Source organism: Pyrgilauda ruficollis, unplaced genomic scaffold, assembly GCF_017590135.1.
Source record: "Pyrgilauda ruficollis isolate IOZ18807 unplaced genomic scaffold, ASM1759013v1 scaffold30, whole genome shotgun sequence".
NCBI lineage: Eukaryota > Metazoa > Chordata > Aves > Passeriformes > Passeridae > Pyrgilauda > Pyrgilauda ruficollis.
Window position 1 is genome coordinate 4105298 of NW_024524378.1, and position 23465 is coordinate 4128762.

A 23465-nucleotide genomic window follows, 5' to 3' on the forward strand; every position below is an offset into this window, starting at 1 on the left:
GATGACAGGTTAGCTGCACAGTGCATTGCCTAGTGGGTGCTCCCCTGTAGTCCTGAGTTTTGGCCAAAGCTGTTAGAAAGAATAGGCACAGATCCAAGGGATTTTTTGAACTTGTGCTGAGGATTTCCTTCTGATGAATTAATAAAACTATTACTTAGATTTAAGACATAGCTATCTGGTGAGATTTCAGGCTGATGCCTTTGACCTCTATGGATCAGAAACATGTTTTGACACAGGAAAAAAACTGGAGCTTTTCCTGCCATTCTGAAAGTTAAAATTATTAAAACTGGAGAGTTAAGGTTGCCACATACACTGTGTAGAAAGGCATTCCCACTTGTCATCTTGTATTCAATATTGGATTACTCTAAAAAGTCAATCGCATGGTTTAATTCACTATCACAGACAGACACTATTTGCTTCTTTCTGGGTCCTTATAAACATGGACATTTTGTTTTTATGATATCAGTTCACTAACTTCAACAAATACTAGTGACCTACAGAGAGGTTCTTTTCCTCACCAGTCTTTACCAGTGCTAAACAGTTCACCTTTTGAGGAATTATGTGTATTTGGGAGGTTTTTTGTTCCTCCAAACACAAATTGTCACATGATTTAAACAACTACATTAATTGTTAGCACTGATATGATATCAAACCATTTTGAATGTCAAATAAAATTCTTCCATAAATTCAACAGAGACCAAAAGAACTGTTAGACCCTGCAGAAATTAGTTTTGTCAGAAAATGTTAAAATATCCCTTGTCTGTATTTATCAAAGAATTTCTCACATCTGTTTGCAGTGTGCGAATGGCTTACATTATGTTTTAAAAAGACAAACCCAAGTCATTCAGCTTCTGAGTAAGGTAATTATTTATCAAGCACTTTAGTAAAGTAATCCTATTGTACTAAATCCATATTTTTCTTTTTGGCAGTAGAGTTTTAAGTTTTGTATGCTTATAATACATTAATGACTTCTTAATATATTGAAAAATACTTAATAACCATTTATTAAGAGCTGTGGGATATAATAATTAATAAAATATTAATTATATATAATTAATCACATATATTTAAAGCATCTATTGCAACTCAGCAGTGAAAATACTTTTCAATACCATTCATCTCAGCACCTGCAAGTAAACATCTTCACATTTTTAGTAAGAAAAAGTACTGATCAATGTATAATCCGCCAGAAATATTCAAAAGGTCCAGCTGGCTTGAGGACAAGAGTAATTATCTAACCCTAATCTTTACTACCAATCAAAAGGCCAGCCAATAAAATGAATTATACTTAATTACTATGCATGGTCATTAGCAGCCATGACAATTTCACACATCAAACAAGCATATACTCACTGAAATACTGCCAGCTTTATCACCTTGACAATTCCAAGTATGCCAGAGGATTTACACAATGAGAAAACCTCACCCAAATCCCTCACTACATGGGTAGATTTTAGCATATGTGTTTGACTGAGTCTTACATACATAAAAAAAAGGAGACTGAGTTATTTTAGTAGACTATGTGTTTGACTGAGTCTTACATACATAAAAAAAAGGAGACTGAATTATTTTAGTAGACTTGTGATATTATGATATTATAAAATGATATTATGATATTATATTCCCATGATATTATGAAAAATCCTTTGCTGGGATTTTTCCTCTCCTGAGAAGCTGAGGAGCCTCAGGAGAGAAATGTAAACAATTACTATCTGCTGCTGTGGAATGCAACAGGTGCATCCGTGATTGGTCCATGTGGATTGTTTTCCATTGATGACCAATCACAGCCACCTGTGCCAAGGCTGTGAGCAGTCACAGGATTTTGTTATTCTATTCTGTTCTATTCTGTTCTTGTTGTAGCCTTCTGATCTCTCTGTTCTTTTAGTATAGTTTTAATGTAGCATTTTAGTATAATATTTAACATAATAAATCAGCCTTCTGAAATGGAGTCAAGCCTCGTGTCTCCACACACGGAGAGTTCGTCACAACAGACTTGCTTGGCAGACTTGATAGGCTTAATTTGACATGCCTCTGTGCTGGTTTTGGCTGGAGTAGTTTTCTTCACAGCGGCTGATTTGGGGCTTGGTTTTGGATTTTTGTGCTGAACACGGGGTTGATAATGTAAAAATGCTTTTGTTGTTACTGAGCAGGACTTACACAGAGCCAAGGCCTTTTCTGCTTCTCCTGCTGCCCTGAGTGTATGGGAGTGCATGGGAAGCTGGGAGAAGACACAGCCAGGACAGGTGACCCCAACTGACCAAGGAGATACTCCAGAACTTATGGCATCATGTCCAGTATACGATGTGGAGGGGAGAAGGAGGAAGGGGGATGTTTGGAGTGATGGCATTTGTTTTCCCAATAACCATTACGTGTGATGGGGTCCTACTCTCCTGGAGATGGCCAAACACCTGCTTGCCCATGGGAAACAGTGAAATAATTCCTTCTTTTGCTTTGCTTGTGTGCACAGCTTTTGCTTTCCTTATTAAACTGTCTTTATCTCAATAGTTTTCTAGTTTTTTCACTCCAAGTTCTCTCCCTGATCCCACTGGTGGGAAGACAGCAAACACCTGCATGGGGCTTGGTTGATGTCTGGAGTTAAACCACAACAGCCTCTTATGATGTCTCTCAACTTCTCATAACATGGAGTATATACAAGGTGTAAGAGGTGAATAAACATGCTGGTGAACTGTCCTTTTAAGGCATTCTTGGTTGTGTGGTAATCCCTGCTCTCGATATCGTTAGTGATGTACTTTTAATTTTTAGATTGATCTATTTGTGCATTTGCCCCGTTTCCTATGTTTAATCGATTTGTTATGATTAAAACAAATTACAGATGTGGGAAGGTCTGTTACTGGAAGGTCAATAGTAAAAATGTCACTCACAGAACTGTTTCCATGGATTCTCCAGCTGCAGCAGTTTTGTTTGGTTTTGTTTCAGTGCAGTCATATGTGGACAATTTCATTCCTGTGCTCTTACTATCACTTAGTAAATGGAGCTTCTGGTACAAATTCAAAGTTAATTGCAGAGAAAGGCAAGTTTGGGGCTAGAGACCAGTTATCTGTGCATACATCAGTCAGGAGAATAAGTTTCTGTTTGACAACAAAATTCAATGTTTTGGAACACTGGGACAAAACTGAGACAAAGAGCCACACAAAAATACTTAATTTCAAAATGCTAAACAATTCTCTAAAGGAATGATCAAATCTAGCTGGCAGTGAATGGAATGCAAGCTATCCTAAATCACTCTGTGTTCCCCAAGACCCTTGTCATTTAATCACATCCACTCTTTACCTCAAGATAGCAATGAGCTGTAACATTCCATTACCACACCAAAGCATCTAATTTAGGTATATAAATTATTAATCATCATTGTCATTTTCATCACTTATAGAATGATAACTGGCTGTTCCTTAGGTCAGTTCAGCATAAGAGCAAGGAAGTCATGTGTTTTCATGCTTGCATAAGCACGTGCTTTGGAAACAGGCTCCTCCTGTCAACTTACAGCTTACGAAGTTCTGGTTGCAACACCACTCCTCACCAATGTTGCTCACATTGAAATGTCATCATAATAAACAAGCATCTTCCCTGGTTTGTTTCATAACCAGGAATTCATTGCTGAATCATCTCAGCTTCCCCTCACTGATGCTTTTGCCATGTAATTACTGATTACAGCATGGGACACTTGGAGTTAGGTTACCCGCCTATTTTGCATTTCTTGGCACCTTGTTTGGAGCCACAGTGCACTGAGGGTTTGAGATCTGCCTTCATCCTCAGTGGGGGTATTTCAGCTTCCCCTTTTGCTGGCACCTACATAGAATATTCAACAGTTAACTGTGCATGGAAACACACCCCTTCCATACAACCGTCTACACTGACAGCATACAGTCTTACACCATATTTCTTGGTGTAAATGACACCAAATTTTGTGAGCTATCATTTTATCGCAGCTTAACAGAAAAATATCTTATGAATTCCCATATACTGTAATCTGAATGGTGTATACAACACAGAGGTGTACATCAGAGCACACTGTGAATTTATTCCATTTTTTTCCTTTTATGACTTGACAATAAACAAGGCCTCTAATGTAACTCATTTGAAATGCAAAGAACACCAACTCAATAGTCTTCTCTTCATTGCCTTTTTACATATACAATATGTGGAAGACATCACGGTGATTGATACAAGCTGATGCCGCAGGAGAAGCACAGTCTTACGGACCTAAGTATGTGTTTGGCTTTCTGTTCAAAAATATTGATGATACAATGGTGTAGGGCTGTACTTTTCAAGTTGGATAACTCATGTATGGGAAACTGAGGACCCACAAAAGTAATTTTAAAGGTGTGAAATTATAATCAGAGGATTCACTGTTTTAGGGGCCACACTTACGATCATCATCTGCCTTTTTGCTCCCAGCCCGACAAGCTGGAGAGCAGTAATTTATGATATAAATTGAGAAATGTTTAACTTTGTACCTCCAGCGAGGTAGCCACAGAGGGAAAAGAGAGCGCTTGCTCTCCGAGGGCTCGGCCGGGTGGAATGGAGTGGCCAGGTGGGATGGAGCCAGTGGTGCCTTCCCGCTGGCCGGGCCGGCCGGGCAAGGGAGGGCCACCGACGTGGCACCAGCAGCAGCGGGATGTCCCGAGGAGGGCGAGGCCGCTGCCGCCCAACAGGTGCCCTCGGGAAGGCGCCCAGGCAGCCTGAGCCGCAGAGCCGGGTGGCCCCTCGGCATCCCGCACCCGCCCAGCCGGGAAGCGCCGCCCGCAGCCCGCACCTGCCCGGCCGCCCCCGCACGGAGCCAAGCCCTCGGGACGGGCTGGGCTGGCCGGGCCAGCCCCGGTCCCGGCGGGCAGGCAGTGCGGGACAGTCGGGAGCCGGCCGTGAGTGCGGGGGGCCCGGGCCCGGGGAGGGGGCGAAGCTGTGGCTGCTGGGGCAGGGCCGGGAGGGCGCTAAGGGGCCGGGACGGGTCGGGTCCGATCCGATCCGATCCGCCGGGATGGTGCGGGCGCTGCTTCTCCTGAGCCTCTCCTGCCCCGTCCCAAACACTGTAAAGGGAGTGATGCAGCCTAAAGCAGGATGAAAAGCAAGGCTCCTGGGAATGCGTGGTGCGATTTCGGCCGCACGGCACTGGAAGAGGCACAGGGTGTGAGAATGTTCCAATTGCCTGGCTTCCGAAAGAGGTCACGTTTCCTGCTAAGGGCACCTTCCTTCCTAAGGGTGATATCGCACCAGTGTGTTCAGCACTTTTTTGTTCAGCTAGCTTCACCTTGCTGCGAAAACAAAGTGCTATTGCTGTAACACACCTGCCTAAAATGTATGTTACTCAACGTTTTTAAAACCAGAGTTGAAAGGTGAGGAACCTGGGATGAAACAGGTCTGTAGGATCTAGAGGAAGACAGTTGCTTTAATCCTACTAGTAAGGTAGCTTTCACAAAGCAAGTCTTTAATAATATATTTTGTATCTGCACAGAAGAACACTGCAAAGGAACTTGCTGTTTGAAGGTCAACCTCTTCTTTTTTTCAGTCAATATCCCGCTATTGTAATGTATTGTGTTTCTGGGTTTGCACAACAGAAGAGTGGTGCTTGTACCTAGAAATCATGTTCAACTTCAGATGCATCAAGAAGTTACTACAGTACCTGAAATTTTTTATTTTTTTAATTATCGAGAACATCTTCTGTGTATTTTCTTTCCCCAAAAAATATTTTGCTGGTGAAATTGTACTTATTACTGGCTCTGCAAATGGGATTGGAAGGCAGGTTGCCTTAAAATTGGCCCCTTTGGGAGTAACCTTGGTTCTTTGGGACATTGATGATGAAGGTAACAAAGAAACAAGCAGATTGGCCCAACAAAATGGAGCCAGCCGGGTGTTTGTCTACCACTGCGACTGCAGCAGGAGGGAGGATATCTATGAACAGGCAGACAAGGTAAGATCTGCTTTTTGCTTCTTTTTAATAGAATATCCTATTGAATTTATTGTTTCTTTAGAAACCATCCCTAGAGGGAAGTAATCATGTAGGGAAATGTCTTTCTCCTTTTGAATAGTTTCTAGATAGAACTTAAACTATGGTTGCAACAAAGTAACTGGGTTTAATAAGTTCTGTTGAGATTTATCCATTTCTGTTCTTCATTCTAATATGGTAATGTTTAGATTAAGAGTATGGTAAAACCTGCAGCAGAGGTTATCTCCATATATTAACCTATATAGGCTTTACAGTTTCTTTAAGATATCAATAAATAATTTTAAAAGGAAAGAACAATCAGTGGACATTGTAAAACAGGGATTATTTCCTTTTCCTATTTGTTTAGAAAGGAAACTATAGTTCTTTAAGGGTGATGTGTGATGTAATGTTTTCAGACATGTCATTGGGCTAGTCTCCAGTCAAATTGATGACTCAACTTCAGTTATTTTTTAGATCAATACAGGTGGAAAATAAGGTAAAGAGCTCCATTTTCAAGGAAACTCTTCTGCTGTGCTGACCTATGCCTTGTAAACTATTACCTTATTAATATCATTATCAGAGTTCAGGAATTGGACATTGAATTAACATGGTTAATTTTTACTTTTTCTTAAACTGCCTGAAAATGCTTCTCAGTGTAACTTCACTTATAATCCAGTTAGCCACTCTGCAAACTTCATTCAAGTGTAAACTTCTGTTAAATTCTCAATGTATGTGGTTATATACACGACTTTAAGGTCACAGTTGTGACATTCTGTGTCTGAAGGCATACATCAGAGAAATTAGCTAAATTATTTTATTATGTGAATGTTGATAGATTGTTTCAGAATAGACCTGAAATGTAACATTAATTTTCTATGAGTTGTGGGTGGAAAGGTGGGGACATGGGGGGGCTCAGCTCTTTGTTTTGTGGTTGTTGTTTTTAATTTTAACCAAATCAGATTAAGTCTTTCTGAGCAAGGTAATGAAAGTTTGAAACACATTTTTTCCTCAAGAAATGTTCTTGAGGAAAAGTACTTTTAAAAGGTAAGTTGGATTCAGGATCTGTAAGTATGTGGAGCTGCAATTCTCATGCTTTCAAATCGGCAAGGGTTTCTTATACCCATACACATAAGTAGCATGTGGGCCACAGCTCACTCACACTGTAGACAAAAAAATGAACATTTTGAAATTATTTGTTTGCTCTTACTTTAGCAGAGCCTCAAAAGGTTTGTTCTGTGCCCCTCAGTAATTTTCAATCTCCAAACACATTAACCAGATCAGCCACAGGACTCCAGCCTGTGGAATTTGCTGTGCCCAAATCAGCAAACACCATTCTGGAGTGCACAGATTGACCTGCCAACAGAAACTTAAAGAGCAGTTCAAAATTTAAAAATTGCTGTTGAGGTGTCAAGTTATTGTTAACAACACCAAGATATTCACAGATATTTGCATGTATTGTTCAGTCCTGGTGGAGATAGAAGTTTTCTTACATGAAGAGTTTTTCAAATATCTGCCTCCTCTACTCTTGGAAATACCTGCAAATTTTTTTATTCGTAATATGAAAAGACTTGACCTTGGACACAGAAGAGAAAGCAATAGCAAGGAAGTTAAATTAATTGGTTTTATTTTATATACTCATTGTTGCAAAGCATAAGTATTTTCCCATAATGTAAGTTTTGTTTCTTGGAAACAAATGAGACCATTGGAGTCTCTAAAGAAGAGGTTTCAGAACAAGCTGGTCAAGTGAACAACAACTAATTTTCAGGAACAAGAGGTGTCCACCTGTGAATTCTGAAGGAAATCAGACATGGATCTGGTGGGCTAGAAATGCAGAATGTGTGTTTTGCTATAACAGATGATCAAGGAACAAAGCATAGTAAATGCGCAATTCTTAAAAGGCACTCGAGAGGACACAAACACACTATGAACCTGTGTTACAGAAAACTAGTAGAAATTATGTTAACAGAAGAATAAACAGACACCTAAAAATATACATAATGTAGAATAATCATCTTGACTTTTTCTAAATGGAAGCCAAGCTTCACACATATTTTGTAGTAGTGAGTAAACAGGACGACCGATGCCACGGTAAATAAAATGCTGCCATTGGTGAAGATATGTTGTCATGTTAAGAAAAAGAAGATCATCATATGGACTGACACAGTAGTTAAAAGAGTGGGGAGAAAGTACAGATGTGTGCCTCAAAGGAAGAATTGAGTTATCCTGCCATAGTGTCTAGATTTGCATTAATTTATGCAGGTGGAAAGGTGCAAGTGTGTGAGCCCTACTTGTCAATGAGAAGGCTGAAACCTGACACAGCTGGAGAAATGTCAAATCTTCACTGAATGCTAAGGTTTCCTGAGAGAGCCAAAGGAAGGTCAAACGTTGGGGCACCAGATTCAATCACCGGTTTCCAAATTGCCAGAGAGCAGCCCATGTAGGATTTTAATGTTTTTGTAGTCATAACATAACTTTTGAGACCACAGATAATCATCCACCTTTAGTAGAGAAATCTGTGAGGCTGATTCTTCATACTATAAGTAAATCTTGGCCATCTCCTTTGATACAAATCCAAATCATGGCATAAAATCTTTTGAAAACAAACCCAAATGAAGCTAATGATCATTTTATCTATTTCATGGTAGATGCTGTTGCGTTCAGAGGACGGTATCCCCCAGTTATCTGAGCTGAATTCCTTCCAGTTCAGGGGAAATTATATGGAAAAGTTGGGGCAGGCTTAGCAGAGGAATACAGGTTCTCACAATACCAAAAATAGGGGACTGGAAGTGTCCTGATTGCAGTTAAAGTGCGCTCATGGTGCATACTAAAGCTGCATAACGTTTTACCTTTCATTTCTGTGGAAACCAAATGTATTCTGGAGTTCAGGGAGCAATTAGACAAATTTGGGGAAGAGGGCAGGGTGGAGAATCACTGGGATATGCTAAAGACAATGATATCTTATACCTCTCAAAAGATCCTGAACTGCAGCATGTGAAAAGTTGAGCACATGGGAGCCCTTAGAGCTGGGTCCTTTTTTCATTGTTTTCCATCATAAAACAAGGACTGGGGGGCTTAGATGGACCTTTGATCTGATGCAATACAACAGTTCTTGCGTACTTATGTTTTCATGCATATCAATTATTGAAAATATTACTGAACATTTTCATAAATGCAGCACAAGAGGCAAGGATACCTTCTAAAGCTTTCTGTTTATCCTTTTTGGCTTTTTCAAAATTCAGGTTAGAAAAGAAGTTGGGGATGTTACTATTCTAATCAATAATGCTGGCATACTGATTGGGAAAAAGTTCTGTGAGCTTACAGATGAAGACTTTGAAAAGACCTTCAGAATCAACTTATTTTCTCAAGTCTGGGTAAAGTTTTTGTGTGTTTTTTACTCCTGAGTGACCAAAAGGTACAGACAAGTATTTTGGTGTGAAAACCACAATGGTGGCATCTACCTTAAAATCTCAGCTGGGAATAGGGATGTGAATGGCCTTGATTGGGGAAACATATGTTTGCATGATCATCCTGCAATTGGAGACAATCTCCCCAGTATGTCTCAGTAAAGTTAAGAGAAACCTGCCTGGGCACTCTGGTAAATCAAAGTTTGTGCAGCTGTATCATGAAACACACCCTACCTGAAACAGCTGTGGTTGAAAGGAGAGTGCTGACATGATGTGGCATGTGACTTCCCTGCTCCTGATGTTTCCAAAGCGTGTGAAGGCTTTGCCTAAGAGACTTGCAGCATTCAGGGAGACACAACCATGGTTTACTGGCACACTTAGTAGTGGTACACTTAGAGTTGGATTCAATGATTTTAAAGGTCTCTTCCAGCCCAAATGATTCCATGATTTTATGCTGCACATGTTGCCCTTCAGGCTGTGCTTTCATTCCTGGTCACCATCTGATTGAAGTACATAGAAAACTAATCTGGCTAGTAAGAATTTGTTTTGGTTTTTTTACCTCTGGAAGAATTTGCAGTTATTTGGGGTCTCAGTAGATTTAGGAGAGTTTTTTTTTGTGAGAGAGTGTTACTATTGCCCCCTCTTGCAGTTTTTGTTTATATGCCTGAGTGAACAGCCTGAATCAGGGAACAATGTTGCACCTCCTTTGTTAAAAGGCATTCCTCAATGGAAAATCATTGCAGATAGAAGTTGTCTAAGAATTCCCCAGTCACACTGCATCATTCTTCCAAACATTTGAGGAAAATGGACTGGGAGAGGTGTTCCCCCTGACAGGTCTGAAGAAACCCAGGGTAGGAGGATAGCAATGTACCAAGCACTCACATCTGGAGTTTAATAGAATTCCTTAGCTATTAAAAAAAAAAAATTGTTACTGCTCTGCTCTGGTCTCATTTTTATATCTCCCCCTTTGTAAAACACTAGCATTCTTCCCAGTTATCATCACCCACAGTGGTGTCCTGGAGTGCTGGAATTGTCAGGCAGCTCGGCTGATAACAAAAAGGACCCACAGACAGCTGAACTCTCCTTAATGTGTTGACGTCTAGCTCCCTCTTGTGTACCAAACCTTTAGCAATAGACAAATTGCGAGGAATCGGGAAAGTAGAGAAAATACAAACTTTGCTGCTTTTAATAAGATGTTTTTAATGCTGTTAGATCTTCAGACAGAGGGCAGTCATTCAAGGAAATGCTGTCTCTCGTTTAAAAATTGTTACAGAAATAAAATGTTGTTTGCACTTCTTGTATATTGAAGACCCAGAGAGCAGGTCAGGTTGTATTGTCTAATTTTGGAGAAATATTTTTGTTATGCCTATTTATAAAGGAGATTTTAAAATAAAGGTATTTATATTCTTTTAGACTTGCAAGGCCTTTCTTCCAGCCATGGTGGCCTGCAATCGTGGGCACCTGGTTAGCACAGCCAGTGCAGCCGGAGTACTGGGACTCTACAGGCTGTCAGGTAATTATTGTCAGCTGCCACTACAAAGCAGATCTACATACTAATCACTTTTCTTGGATGCTTCATAAATGCTTGGCTTAAGCTGCCTGGACTGATAAGAACCTGTGGTGCCAGAAGTGATGGTGTGCTGAAGTGGGATGGCATCGCGTGCCTGAGCGACACAGGGAGCTCTCTGCAGGTTTTGCTGTCTGCTTACAGACTATCTTTTCTCCACACAAGAAGGACAATTCAACTCGTACAGGTGCAGTGGGAGGGAGCCCTGCATACAGGTTGTCTAATGTTTTCTCATGACAGCTTTTCTGCAGGTGAATGTTCAGAGACCTGAGGCACGCAAGGGTTGTGCCTGGAAATACACTTTCACTTGGTTTATCAAGTGCAGAAGGCATTCTGGCAGAATTTTCAATAAAATTAATTTGAATGAAGTATGGTTTAAGCTATTTAAAGCTCACTATTCTCAGCTGTTTCCCCCAGGAGAGCAGTCTGCTAGTCTAGCCTGTTTTATCAATCTGGGTCTGCTTCCCAGTCTCTCCTCAAGCCTCTCTTACATGGTGATTGTATCTCTGAGGTCACCCTATGAGAACTTGAATTTCAGTGTAATAAGAATTTCTTGCTTCTTCTGCTGATTGATGGTGTTACTGTAGTGTTTACTTGCCACTTGTTACCTAGGGGTTACTTTAATACATTATCAGTATTTGGTATTGATAATACAAGTCACATTCAGCTTTCATCATATAAAGCTTATGGCAGTGGGCCTTCCCATCCATGCATTATAACCTCTTACACCTCAGGTATATATTTTTAGTCTGTGTGGTCCCATCATTCACTGCAGGTGAACTCCTGAAGAGTAGCAAACTACTTCTGATGCCAGTCTTTGGAGTCAATCTTTTAGCAAAATTGGATTTCATTGTATCTAGCAACTATTTTCACACACATTTGAAATTACATGTAAGGCACTGTATTAAATTCATTTCTAACAACTGGAAAAGTGTAGAATAATTTGTGTGGGAAGCAATCTGTGAAGGTCACTTGCTCCATATCCCCAGATAAAAACAGGTACAGCTTAGGTTAGGTTACACAGGGCTGTGTGAGGGCAAGTTTTGATTATCTCCAAGGATGGGGTTCCATACATTCATCAAAAAATAAAAATCAGATGAAGTTCAGTCTTCCTGGGCAAACAAAATAGTATTTTAGTTGCAGGGCAAATCAGAAGTAATAGGCTGAAGCAGCATTTAAGAAAGGTATTTTTATTTTACCACTAGAAATAGTTCTTTCTGAAATGTAGCCTGTGATATTAAAGATGAAGACATTCTGAACTGAAAGAATGCCTGGCTGGTATATGAGTACCTGGAAATTTACAGAAAATGCTGAATAAGCTCATTTGCCTATATTTTTCCATAGTGCACTGAAAAGAAAAAAAAAAAAAAACTCCTCTGAAAAGGATTCATTTTATCTTTAGGGTACTGTGCATCATTCATGGGAAGAGGCATTAATCTCCAGAGCTGGATCACCAATATGCTTTAAATACTAATTACAAGACTGCCAATGATAGAACTAAATAATATTGTGGCTCTAATGGTATCACAAAGAATTCAGTTGTGTATATAGCTTTTACTGTGGTGCTTTTAAAATTTTGGATATTTCTCTTTTCTTCCCTTTCTAGATTATTCAGCAAGTCAGTCTGCAATCATTGCAATGATGGAAGCCATAAATTCAGAACTGTATCATGGAGGAAAACGTGGCATTAAAATCACAATCATTTGCCCTTATTTTATTAGTACTAGGTTAAGCAAAGGCTTCAAAAGCACGTAAGTAAAGCTTAGATTTCTATTATTTCATATACAAAAATTCATTGCCACTCACTGGGTATATCACATTCAGTTTTTGGCTGGTTGATTTGATTTTCAATTCAGTATTTTTGCCCTGTTGGCACAGACATAAAGAAATGCAAGTCTTGTATACAGTGAATAACAAGAACTGTGCAATAACCTTAACCTTGACCAGGCTTAGGCAAGGAACAGCTGGGGATACACAGCAGTACTTGAGGGTTAAGAGAACCTTATTTATCAGGAGAGTGCTGGTGTTCTCTGCCCCAAGTAATTTTGGCAGTATAATTACAGTTATGGCTGTCAAGATACCCATGTCCTGTCCTTATTAAGTGTCTGCACTGGCAGGGACTGTACTTCTGAGTGAGAGCAGCTGTGGTGATGGTATCTGCTGAGTGGCTCTGTGGCTGCACTGATGGGAGAGGCTGCAAGCACCGAATGAGCCATTGCAGGAGTGCAGGACCAGTGATCTTGGTTTTTCAGCGCTCTGCTCCTGCTTGCACCATTCATCATCGTGCAGCAGCACGTGTGTGCAGAGCAGAGCCCTTCTCCTGGCTGGTGACAAGCCTGGTCCTGGTCTATTCAGCTGTCACCGCAGCATTTACAGCAGAAAAGGACTTCTGGAGAGCAATGATGCATAGAACAGCACATAGTATGGCTAAGTTTGGAAGTTTCCAAAGCTGCAATCAATGTGGGTATCAACTTCACTGTGATCAGCTTACAAAAAAGTCATTAAATTCATAACATCATCAAAGTGTTTTCAATTTATTTTGATGATAGCGGGAACAAAAATGTTTGGAGATTCCTTTTCAAGACTATGTGAGGGGAAGGGGGGAAATGGATAAATTATTCAATTATGTATGTCTGTGTATTTATCACAAAAGTTAAGTTTTACAATGTCATAACCCTTTTTTCTTGTTTTACAGAAAACCCTGTTTGTTTCCTGTTTATGATCCAGAGTATGCAGCCAGCAGGATCGTGGACGCAATTAAAAAGGAGAAACATTATCTGATCATGCCTCCAGCTGTATACTTACTTGGTCTCAAAATGTAAGCACATGACTTGTCTTCTAGCATTACCTTCTTTCCTTTGCCACTTGTCTGTAATATCAGCAGGAATGTTTAGTCAAAACAGTCCTTTAGTTAGTATTCCTGCAGTCAATCCAGTTATATGTACCCAATTTTAAAGAAACAGTGGGTTTGATTTTTTAATAATCTAGGTGAATAACATTCCTCTGGCCTTTTCTATCTCTAAGAAATGTTTTAAGCTGCAGTTGGGTATAGAAACTTCAAAAATTTTCCTGAGATGGTGCACTGGGAGCAATGTCTGGTCTAGCACTGTCTGCTTCCAGTCCCCGCCGCCACTGCAGGCTGGGCTTTCACAAAATGTCTTGGTCTGTCATTCATTTTCCCAATTTATAACATTGAAGTGCCAAATGTGTTGCTACCAGACGTTAGAAGTATTAAGCACATATAATGTATTTGTCATTTCTTTATTTGCAGAGTACCTTTACCCAAAAAAAAAAAAAAAATAGGCTAATTCAATGTTTGTCTCCTCAGTTTCCTTCCTAGAAAAGCAGCGCTATTCCTCGAGTCTTACGTTAAGTTTCCTGAGAGCATGGAAAAGAAGCCTTTGGTCAGAAGAAAAAGGATTGAAAGAAAAAGTATTCTGAAGACCTCAAGTGCTATCTAATTGAATATTTTCAGTAAAAAAATAATTTTAAATCCTATTTATTCCTTGACAAAAAAAATCACTTATTTTGTGCTATTTTACATTGGCCAGCCTGCCATTTAATTCTTCACAACTGTATTTTAAGCCTTTGTGTTGGCAATTTTCTGAGAAACTTTTGAAAAATCACTAAAATCTAAAATTAATTAGGTTTTATGTTGAATGACCAAGCAACTTTGCATGGACTGTACTGTTTTCAGACTGAAGCTTCAATGAGGTATCCTATTAGTGTGGAACACAATTCTGTTGTAAATCATGGGAAAATGAAGACAGGAGGAATACCTGGAAAATTACAGGTGAAATCTCTCCTTGTATTTGGAGAGAAGTCACACTCATGTTCTTCAACTGTCTTCAAACGAAATTACAATGTAAAGGTCCTAAAGAACAAAAAAATTCCCCAATAGCAGAAGTTTGGAGATTAGTTACACTAAATATGTGCTGGTACTTGACTGATAAAAATCAATCCTCGTGTAAATTTTCAGAAAATGCTAACATTAAATGTTCATAATTGGCTTAATTTGAAAACAAATAAATAAACTGCATAGAAGAACAGTGAATCTACAAAGCCTAGTTTATAAAATCTGAAGGAATTACAGAGAATATTTAACAGACCACATTTGCCATCATAATTAAATTGTACTTAACTCATATTCACAAGCTCCCAGATAAAAATAGTTATGAGTATACACTATTGAAATCCCTGTTTCCAAAGTATGTATGCATTCAATAAATTATTTCATGTACCAGTAGATATTACAGGGAAACTTTTCTCTGAGAGAAGAAAAAAGCTGTCTAAAGTTTGGCTCTTTGGAAAGCAAGGTTTATTGATTTCTATTGTTTAATTTCTCATCACATAGAGAGTTTTAAATATTATTTTCTTCTTATTAACGAGACAGCAAAGTCTAAATTGCTTCCTGCAAATACCAATAATTTTCTCAATTGCAGGGAAATATGTTGAGTATTGGGATTCCCTTGTTCTGCATGAATGTTACTATTTGGCTCTAGATCTATGATCATTTTTAAGTATGATTACAGCAGTCAATGCAAATTGACATGACATTATGTTTGGGCATATATTGAGAACCCGAACATCTTAATGCATAATTTCATTGCTGGTGCTGCAGAGCTTAAGAGCAGAGCTCATGAGGTGAGAAAAATTTATTTTAAATTATTTGTGAAACAAGACTCCAACTTGAAGCAGTGTCACATGCTAGTGACATTAATATATGGTTAAATGTTAAAGGTCTCGGGATGAAATATTTGCAGGCAAGGAGCTCGTTATAAGGGCTCACTTTTAAGGATGCCTTTCTTGTTTTCAGTTGTTTTAACTAAAGTGTATCTACCTTACCACCTACATCTGCAGTTGTAAGTTCACCAACCATATAGGCAGGACATGAGTATGTTAAGAATAATGCAAAGGAAATAATACCCTGTTTTCTAAGCTATATTTCAGCTATTCTGCACAGCCACCCTGCAAATCTTTGTTCTGTACTGCTGCAAGCTCAGCCAAGGGCACTTTTGGCTCCATATTCCTTTCAGGCTAATCTGCTTGTCTCTAGAAGGAATTTGTAAAGCTTATACTTTCTAAGTCTCACAGTGATCTGTCAGATTTTCTTATCAGTCCTAGACATCAGTAACTCACTCTTTTCCGTGAAAATACCAGGAAAATAGTTTTGGGATTTGGGGTTAGTTGGTTGTGGAGGTGGTGTTTGGGGGGGAGTAGTTTCTTTTTCATACAGAAAAGAAGTGTGATAGATCCAGTAATACAATTCTAAAACTGTAAGCCAAAATCTTCTTATTAAAGCTCAGAAGATGCATTTGAATGGTGTTCATGTTTTTTAATAGAAAATTATCTTCATATTTTGAAATATAGTGTGCCACTTAAGAAGTATCGCAGACTTATCAACAACTCCTGAGAATCATGTCCTTTCTTTGAGGCTTTCATCTTATTTGTAAGCCCTTCAGAGCACATTTTTCATATAAAGGAAGTTGTAGTATTGTGTATCTTATGAAGAACATTAGTCATATTCAAATTGTAAGCATTTTGAGAAAGAAACATCTGAATTATTCTGTGTCACTTTGTAATCTAAATCTCTGGATAAACCTTAGAGGCAATGATATGCAACTTTGATTTCTCATTAATTTCATTCTTCTACATTACTTAGTTCCTCTTTTACTTCAGAGTTTAATGTTTCCACCCAAATTCATTATGTATTCCCTGTAAGGCATTATTAGAGTTTTCATAGATGCTCAAGTTTTTAATTTATCTACATAAGCATGTAATAAAAGCCCAGAGACACTGAGATGCAACTTGCAGGAAATCATAGAAACAAGTGGACTTTCCCAGAAATTCTAATAGCCTGTTCTGCTTTATCACCTGAATTGGCATTGTCCCATTAAGTTTGAAAACATTCCCATAAAAACCTCCATCTTTTGAAAGGTCTGATCATCCTCTATTATTTTAGAAGGATGGCTTTCATAGAAGACACTCTAAGAATACTCAAAGCTAATTTGAGGCAAGTTTCATATACTAAAATGAAAAACATATTTCCAAATCCTGCAATTTTTGGAGTCTTTTTCATTAGTAGCTTGTATTTTCTCAGCCTATCTTTGGAAACATGTTTAGTTCACAGTTCCCACAGGTTATGGGACAATTGTGGAGGGATAGATTTGGCACTGGAAGTCAGGAAATTCCCTGTTTCTCTGTCACTTACCTTTGTCTTTGACCTTATTTGTACCCTGAGAAACACAAAAAATAGTGGAAACTGCATAAACTACGTAGAGGTGTACTGTCCCTGTCTTTCATCCCTGTCCTGGGAAAAGGAGCCTTCATGCTTATACAAATTTTCATGGTAACTAGAAAAAGAATTTTCATCTCTTTACTTTTACACCTAGAAAAATGTTACTACTTTCTATATTGCCTGATGATTTTCAATATTTTATATAATTTAATGAGGAAGAAAGATCTGAATCAATCCAAAGAGCCCAGTTATTAACAGATCAAAATTCTACATTGATTACTATTATGGATTTTTCTAGTTTCTTTCTTCAGTCAATACAATGCCTCTGTTCAAGACTTCAGATCCTTCAGGATGCTACAGACTGCTAATAAAGAATGACTGTGTAATTTAAAAAATAATTAATACAGTTCTAATTGCCTTCTACCATTGCACAGAACTGTTGCTGAAGCCAAATAAATGGTCAGGTGGCCTTCCACTTCATTAACTAATCTCAGCTGGCAGCAGTGCCTGAGGTAGCAGGGATTTAAAGTCACAAGGCATTGCTCAATGCTTTCATAAACTCCACACTTCCGTGGTGCTCATTGATAAGGGCACTGTGGTGGTGGAAGGGGCATTCTAGCAGTTGCTCTGTTGCTTCCTCCATAGCTTCTTTCTCAGAAATGTAGTTAACAAATTAAATGTTAATAGTTCCAATAGCCATTTTGGATGGATATTGGATTTAAAGCCCAGCTGGATATTGGACTTAAAGATACTTTGTTTTCTGCAGCTGAATGGGGTGAGTCCACTGTGTTGCCTGTCTGCCTGGGATGATATGCTAGCAGGTAACAGGAAATAAGGAATTAGATACTCCTACAGAGCAGGAAAAGAAGTCAGAGAGTGTGACAGTCCTGAAAAGATCTTTGAAAGCTACTTAGAGTGTGACAGCAAATAAATTAAAAGTAGGAAATCAGGCTAGACCTGATGTCTACTTTGTTGTCTAAAGCCCTTCATTATCTATAGCTTGGATTTCCCTGGAAGCTGAAGGAATATGAGTGCCTCAGCTGCTAAACTAGCAAATCTAAGAGTCCCCATGCAAGCTAAGAGAAGATCCATGATTCTAACCATGTCTGCAAAAGCAGGAGATGAGAGACCACACTGTGGGACCATGCAGGAATGGAAATTGTTCCTCTTCAATATTTAAGCCATGTTACATAGGACTCTGCATGCCTTACACACATCTGTTTACCACCTGGTAAACTGGTGGTGGTTATTTAATATGCGTAATTCTTTAATACATCATTTCATGGCAGCTGATTTCCTGTTTTGCAAAGGTTTTACAATGACTTTCTAATCAATTATTTCCTTCCATTTGCATTTTTACAATCTGCTTTCCAAGCGAGGAACATACTTCTACACGCAAGTCAGAAGCCACTGCAATAACTAAAGTAAGAATCAGAAAAATAAATACCACTTCTTTTATGTATGGAAAAAGTTTTTTATATATCAGCAGAGGCAACACACAAGAACAACCCCCATAATTTGAGAATCCTGGTAGAGATGTCACAATGGAAAACTTAAATTACTTCAACCACTCATAATGGCAACTTGATGCATTGTTGGGATAAATTCTCATCACACATACTTTGTAAATGAAAGGTACTTCCATCTTGGAGATGGCATCATATCTAGTGACGCTGATGATAACAAGTAGTTTTAGTGGTTTGCATTCCACCACACGCAAAATACCTTTAAAATAGCTTCTGCAATACTATTGCAACACAGATGCATTCAGATACTTCTTAACCTGATAATATATCTAAAAGGGAAGTGCAGAAGGCTGTTATTAGAAGAATTTGATAATACTACACTTGCAGCATTGTGTTGCTTTTGTAATATTAATAGAAAATGTCATCTTTCTGGGGAAATATGAAAAAGAAGCATTTACTATTATGTGGTACTTCATGCAAGAGAGAGGATGTACATGTTTAATTCTTAAGTGCACAAGCCTTCTTTTTGTCCTAGTATTTTTATGTTTCCAGCTTTTTGATTCTGGTTTCTTTGCTATCTTATTAGAAAATTTTCCTTAGAATTTTTTATGTGCAATTTTAAAACTTTCTCAGAGACAGTTCAGTCACTGGCAATCTTCTTTGAAGCTTTTGTATCATTCTTATTTCCTCCAAAACAATAAAATCAGAACTTCGGGTTGTATGAAAGGCAGTTTGCCTTAAACTGAGACACATTTGGACCTACCCTAGTGTTCTAGGTCACTGACAGAGAATGCAAAAAAGAACATTAGGTTATCTGGACCAAATGATGTGTAAGGAACGTTTGCCTATTAACACGGCTGCAGGAGTTAGGAGGAAGGCCATAGAGGAAGGACAGGATTTCTTGCTTATGTGTTGTTATTCATTAAAGGAGTAAATCTTCCAAAATCATGTATTAAATTGTGACATTTGGGAAAGGGGAGTAAACAAACAGGTCTATGGTCTTTCTCTAATTCAACAAGGAAGTTGTAAAAAACCATTTAAACTGAGTCTGTAATAAATAGCCTCAGAACATACTTCACTTTATGCTTTCCCATAAACCATATTAGCTACTTTGGTCAAAGATCAGAATTAGCCGTAAAAATTGAAGTTCTTCCCTTTGTCTGGATGAGACTCAGAATTTCCAAAGGATACCGAGAAAGAAAAAGGAGCAGGAAACTGCTGGTTTTTCCCTTTATGTTTAGCCGAAAGTGTACGAGCAGCAGTGCCTGGTATACTGTGGTTTCGGGGTGTGTCTAGGATCCAGGACAATGCCAGGTTCTCACAGAGCCTCAGCCTTGCTGCTGCCTCCTGCCTGGGTGGCACAACAAGAGGAAAGCTCTGCTTGTGATGTTCACCGGAGCTACAGCACAAAGACCCACCATGCTGTGCCTTCACTTGGCTCTTCTACCGCACCTCTCATCAGCTTTGCTCTCTGGCACCTAAATGTTGCTAAAATCTAACAGCCAAACAATATTCCACTGATTGCAAATATGAAAAAAATCCATTTTCTAAATCTCATGGCTTGTAAATGATGCCCATTTACAAGAGACAAAAACTTCAAAGACTCTTATAAGGAATACTTATCTCCAGACATATTTATTTCAGCCTGCCAAATTCGGAAAGAACTAACCACCTTGCCTACAACTGTAAGTCACAACAAGATCAATGAAAAACAACAAAATAGAAAGCTAAAAGGAAAAATATTTTTAGCACCTTTGCCAAATCAGTGTGCAAACTCTCAGATATGGAAGAGCATTTTTGTTCGCTTCCCTAGAATATGCTTTTAAGCAAAGAGAGCAAGGAATTACTGACGTGAGTCACAGTTTTGGTAGAAAGAGCCAACAATTTGGCAGAAAGGGGATTTATCCCGAGTAGATATTGGCAGAACAATTACATCTATCAGTGATATCAGTGACCTCCTGCGTCCACACAAATGTGGGGGGAAAAAACACAGAAGTTTGCAGTTGTTTTGAGAAACATGTATCAGAAAGGTACTGGATAACAATGTGCCTCCAAACAATGTAATGCTCTGCAGAAATATTCTGTAAAAAAATGGCTATTTCACTAGTAATACACATTTTCATTTAAGCAGAAACTGTTCCTACAAGTCTGATAAATGCCTAGCTGACTGCTGGTCCAAAGCTTAAATTTTCTTATCCTGAAAAAAGGAACCAAGGAAAGAATAAAGGAAAAGAGGAAAAGTGTGTTTAAAGTTGGCTGCCACCATTCTTAACACAAACAGGAGAGGCTTGTGCTTGTAAGCAAGGACACTTTCTCTGAAAAATACTGCTTCACAATACTAAGAAAGGCAGAAAAGCTGTCTTCCCTGCCAGTAAAATTCTATGACTGAACTAAAAATACTGAAGGAGTTGGTTTTTGGGTTTTTTTTTTAACTAATCATTGTGAAACAGTTTTGATTAATAAATTTCAAATGTATTTACAGCATTTTCTAGATGTCCTCTTTAAAAAAAATGCAGAATAAACAATACCAATTAAATCTATTTGAATATTTCCTAATTTTTACTTTATAATAACATGATAGCATTTGCTTTGCTTACACATCAACATTTTCATTTCAATTACCAACTATCATGTAAGATCCCTGCAGAGCCTAAACAGCAGAATGAATATTCCTGATGGTGCTTGAATTCAAAGTGCAACACATAGAATTGCAGCACACTTTAAACTGAAGATTGAACTGTGCAGCACTTGCTTATTTAAGCTAAAATATATTTGCTCACCTGAATGATCCTGCAGTAGTAAGCAAGCAATCTGCCTCATTTAATTTTAGTTATCTGGAGGTGAGGTGGCAGGCCCAAACTACTCATTCCGCTGCCTAATTGCTTTCTGAGAGTAGCAATTTATTTCCACCAGCAGATGAGGAAGTTTGGATGGATTTCCTATCCTGAGGTGTCCACTTTATCATTTAAAAATGGGATAAAGGAGTTTCAACCTAGTCTTATTGATATCAGCTCAAATATTTGGACATTTAATACGCATCACAAAACAGACAGGAAGGATATAGCTAATTTATATCCAAGTTTAAACATATTAAAAATAACATGTATATTATAACTCCATGTAATGCCAAAACATCACCACGCTGTTCATATGTTGGATTATTCCTTCTTTCTTTACTTCAAAGATTAGAAATTACTTATAACTAATAAATTTGTACTGGTTGGGCAAGCTGGAAACAGTGGATTCTCAGCTGAGTGCAGCAAGCAATTGAAACACCAGATGTCTTCCCTATGGCTGTTGAATTAGCAATAGGTGTTCAAACTGGTGTTTTAGGTAAAAACCTTCTGGAAAAATCTGGCTAACATCACTCATTCCCCATGGAGATCAATGAGAAGTGAAGGGCTTTTACCTTTTAGAGGATATTATCCTCAGAAGTGCTGCTGAGGTTAGGAATGAGGTTACTTCCCATTTCTAAAGTAGCTTTGGTGAATGTGGTCTTGGCTCAAAGGTTTGCCTGTCCTTTCTTGTTCACAGCTTCAGAAAGGAAACCGTGTCCTGAAATGCACTGATGTAGACATGAAATTTGAGTTCAAGTTCTGAATTTTTTATCCCTTTATTACCACACAAATTTCCAGGGTGCCCTTTAAGATTTTATGTTAATTAGAAATGCTGGCTTTCACTTATAAACCAGAAAATTAGGGCCCTTGTATAGGTAAACAGGGTGGGCTTAATATGGAAGAACAACTGGAAGGAGTGAAGAGTTGATTTCCAGAGTGGAGGTGGGCTGTTTGGGAAACCCCAGAGAAACCTGTGCTGAGGGCTGTGCTCATTTCATGTTTTTGTTACTTATCTGGAATAGAGGATGAAGTAGCAAAATCATCTGACGATATTAAGGACACCTGAATTATTTATTTCACTCCCTTCTTCATTTGGCATCTTTGTGTCCCAGGCACCCCTAGAGTAGATGTAATAGCTAAACTAAGGCAAACCTCAGTTTCATTTCTTCCCCAAATGAAAACAGGTCAACATTTTCAGGTTAGTTGATGGAAGGCATGACTGTGGGGCTGGTGAATGGCTCTGTGGTCAGGTATGTGAGCAAGGGGAAAAGATGTCATGGTCCCTGTGAGCCCGGCACTTAGAAGTAACTCCGTTTTACATACCAACAGGTACGCTAAACTTCAGAGAACACCCTGGCACAATGGCATTCCATCACACACACATAGATTCCTTTAGGTTGGAAAAGACCTATAAAATCATCAAGTCCAATTGTTAATCCAGCACTGCCAAGCCTGCCACTAAACCATGTCCCTGAGGGCCACATGTACATGTCTTTAAATACCTCCAGGGATGGGGATTCCACCACTTCTCTGGGATGCCTGATCCAATGCTTGACTACTTATTCAGAGGAGATTTTTTTCTTAATCTCCAGTCTAAATCTCTGCTAGTACAAACTGTGGCCCTCTCCTCCCTGGTTTCTCTCCCATACAGTACAGTCCTCGCTGAATTTTCCTGCAGCTCATCAGCTGCTCCCGAAATTAGGGAGGGCAGGAGAGACAGACCTGCACGAAAACAAACCTGCCCTAAACCTGCTCCCTCCCCCGGTTCCTAGCGGGGACGGGACGCCCCAGACCGGGTGCCCGCCTGTGCCCCGCGCCCGCCGGGCTTGCGGCGCTCCCGCTCCCCGCCGGGCCGGCAGCGACCCGCGGGCGGCACCGGGCACTGCGGGGCTCCCGGCACCCCCGGCACCTCCGGCACCCCCGGCACACCCCCTTCCCCTCCTGCTGCTGGGCGCGACCTGCCCGGTGCGCCCCCGGGCCCGGGCTACCGAGCCAGCCCTCCCTGCTCCCAG

At 39.3% G+C, this 23465-nt stretch overlaps 1 protein-coding gene across 1 annotated transcript; it reads left to right on the forward strand.

The window, feature by feature from the left end:
• The first annotated feature begins 5599 nt into the window (after positions 1–5599).
• LOC121356882 (epidermal retinol dehydrogenase 2-like) lies at positions 5600–14336 on the forward strand. The gene is given in 7 exon segments (XM_041473759.1): positions 5600–5926; positions 9181–9312; positions 10759–10858; positions 12519–12663; positions 13608–13730; positions 14241–14304; positions 14307–14336. Coding segments are annotated over 7 exon segments (921 nt in total).
• Positions 14337–23465: the final 9129 nt, after the last annotated feature.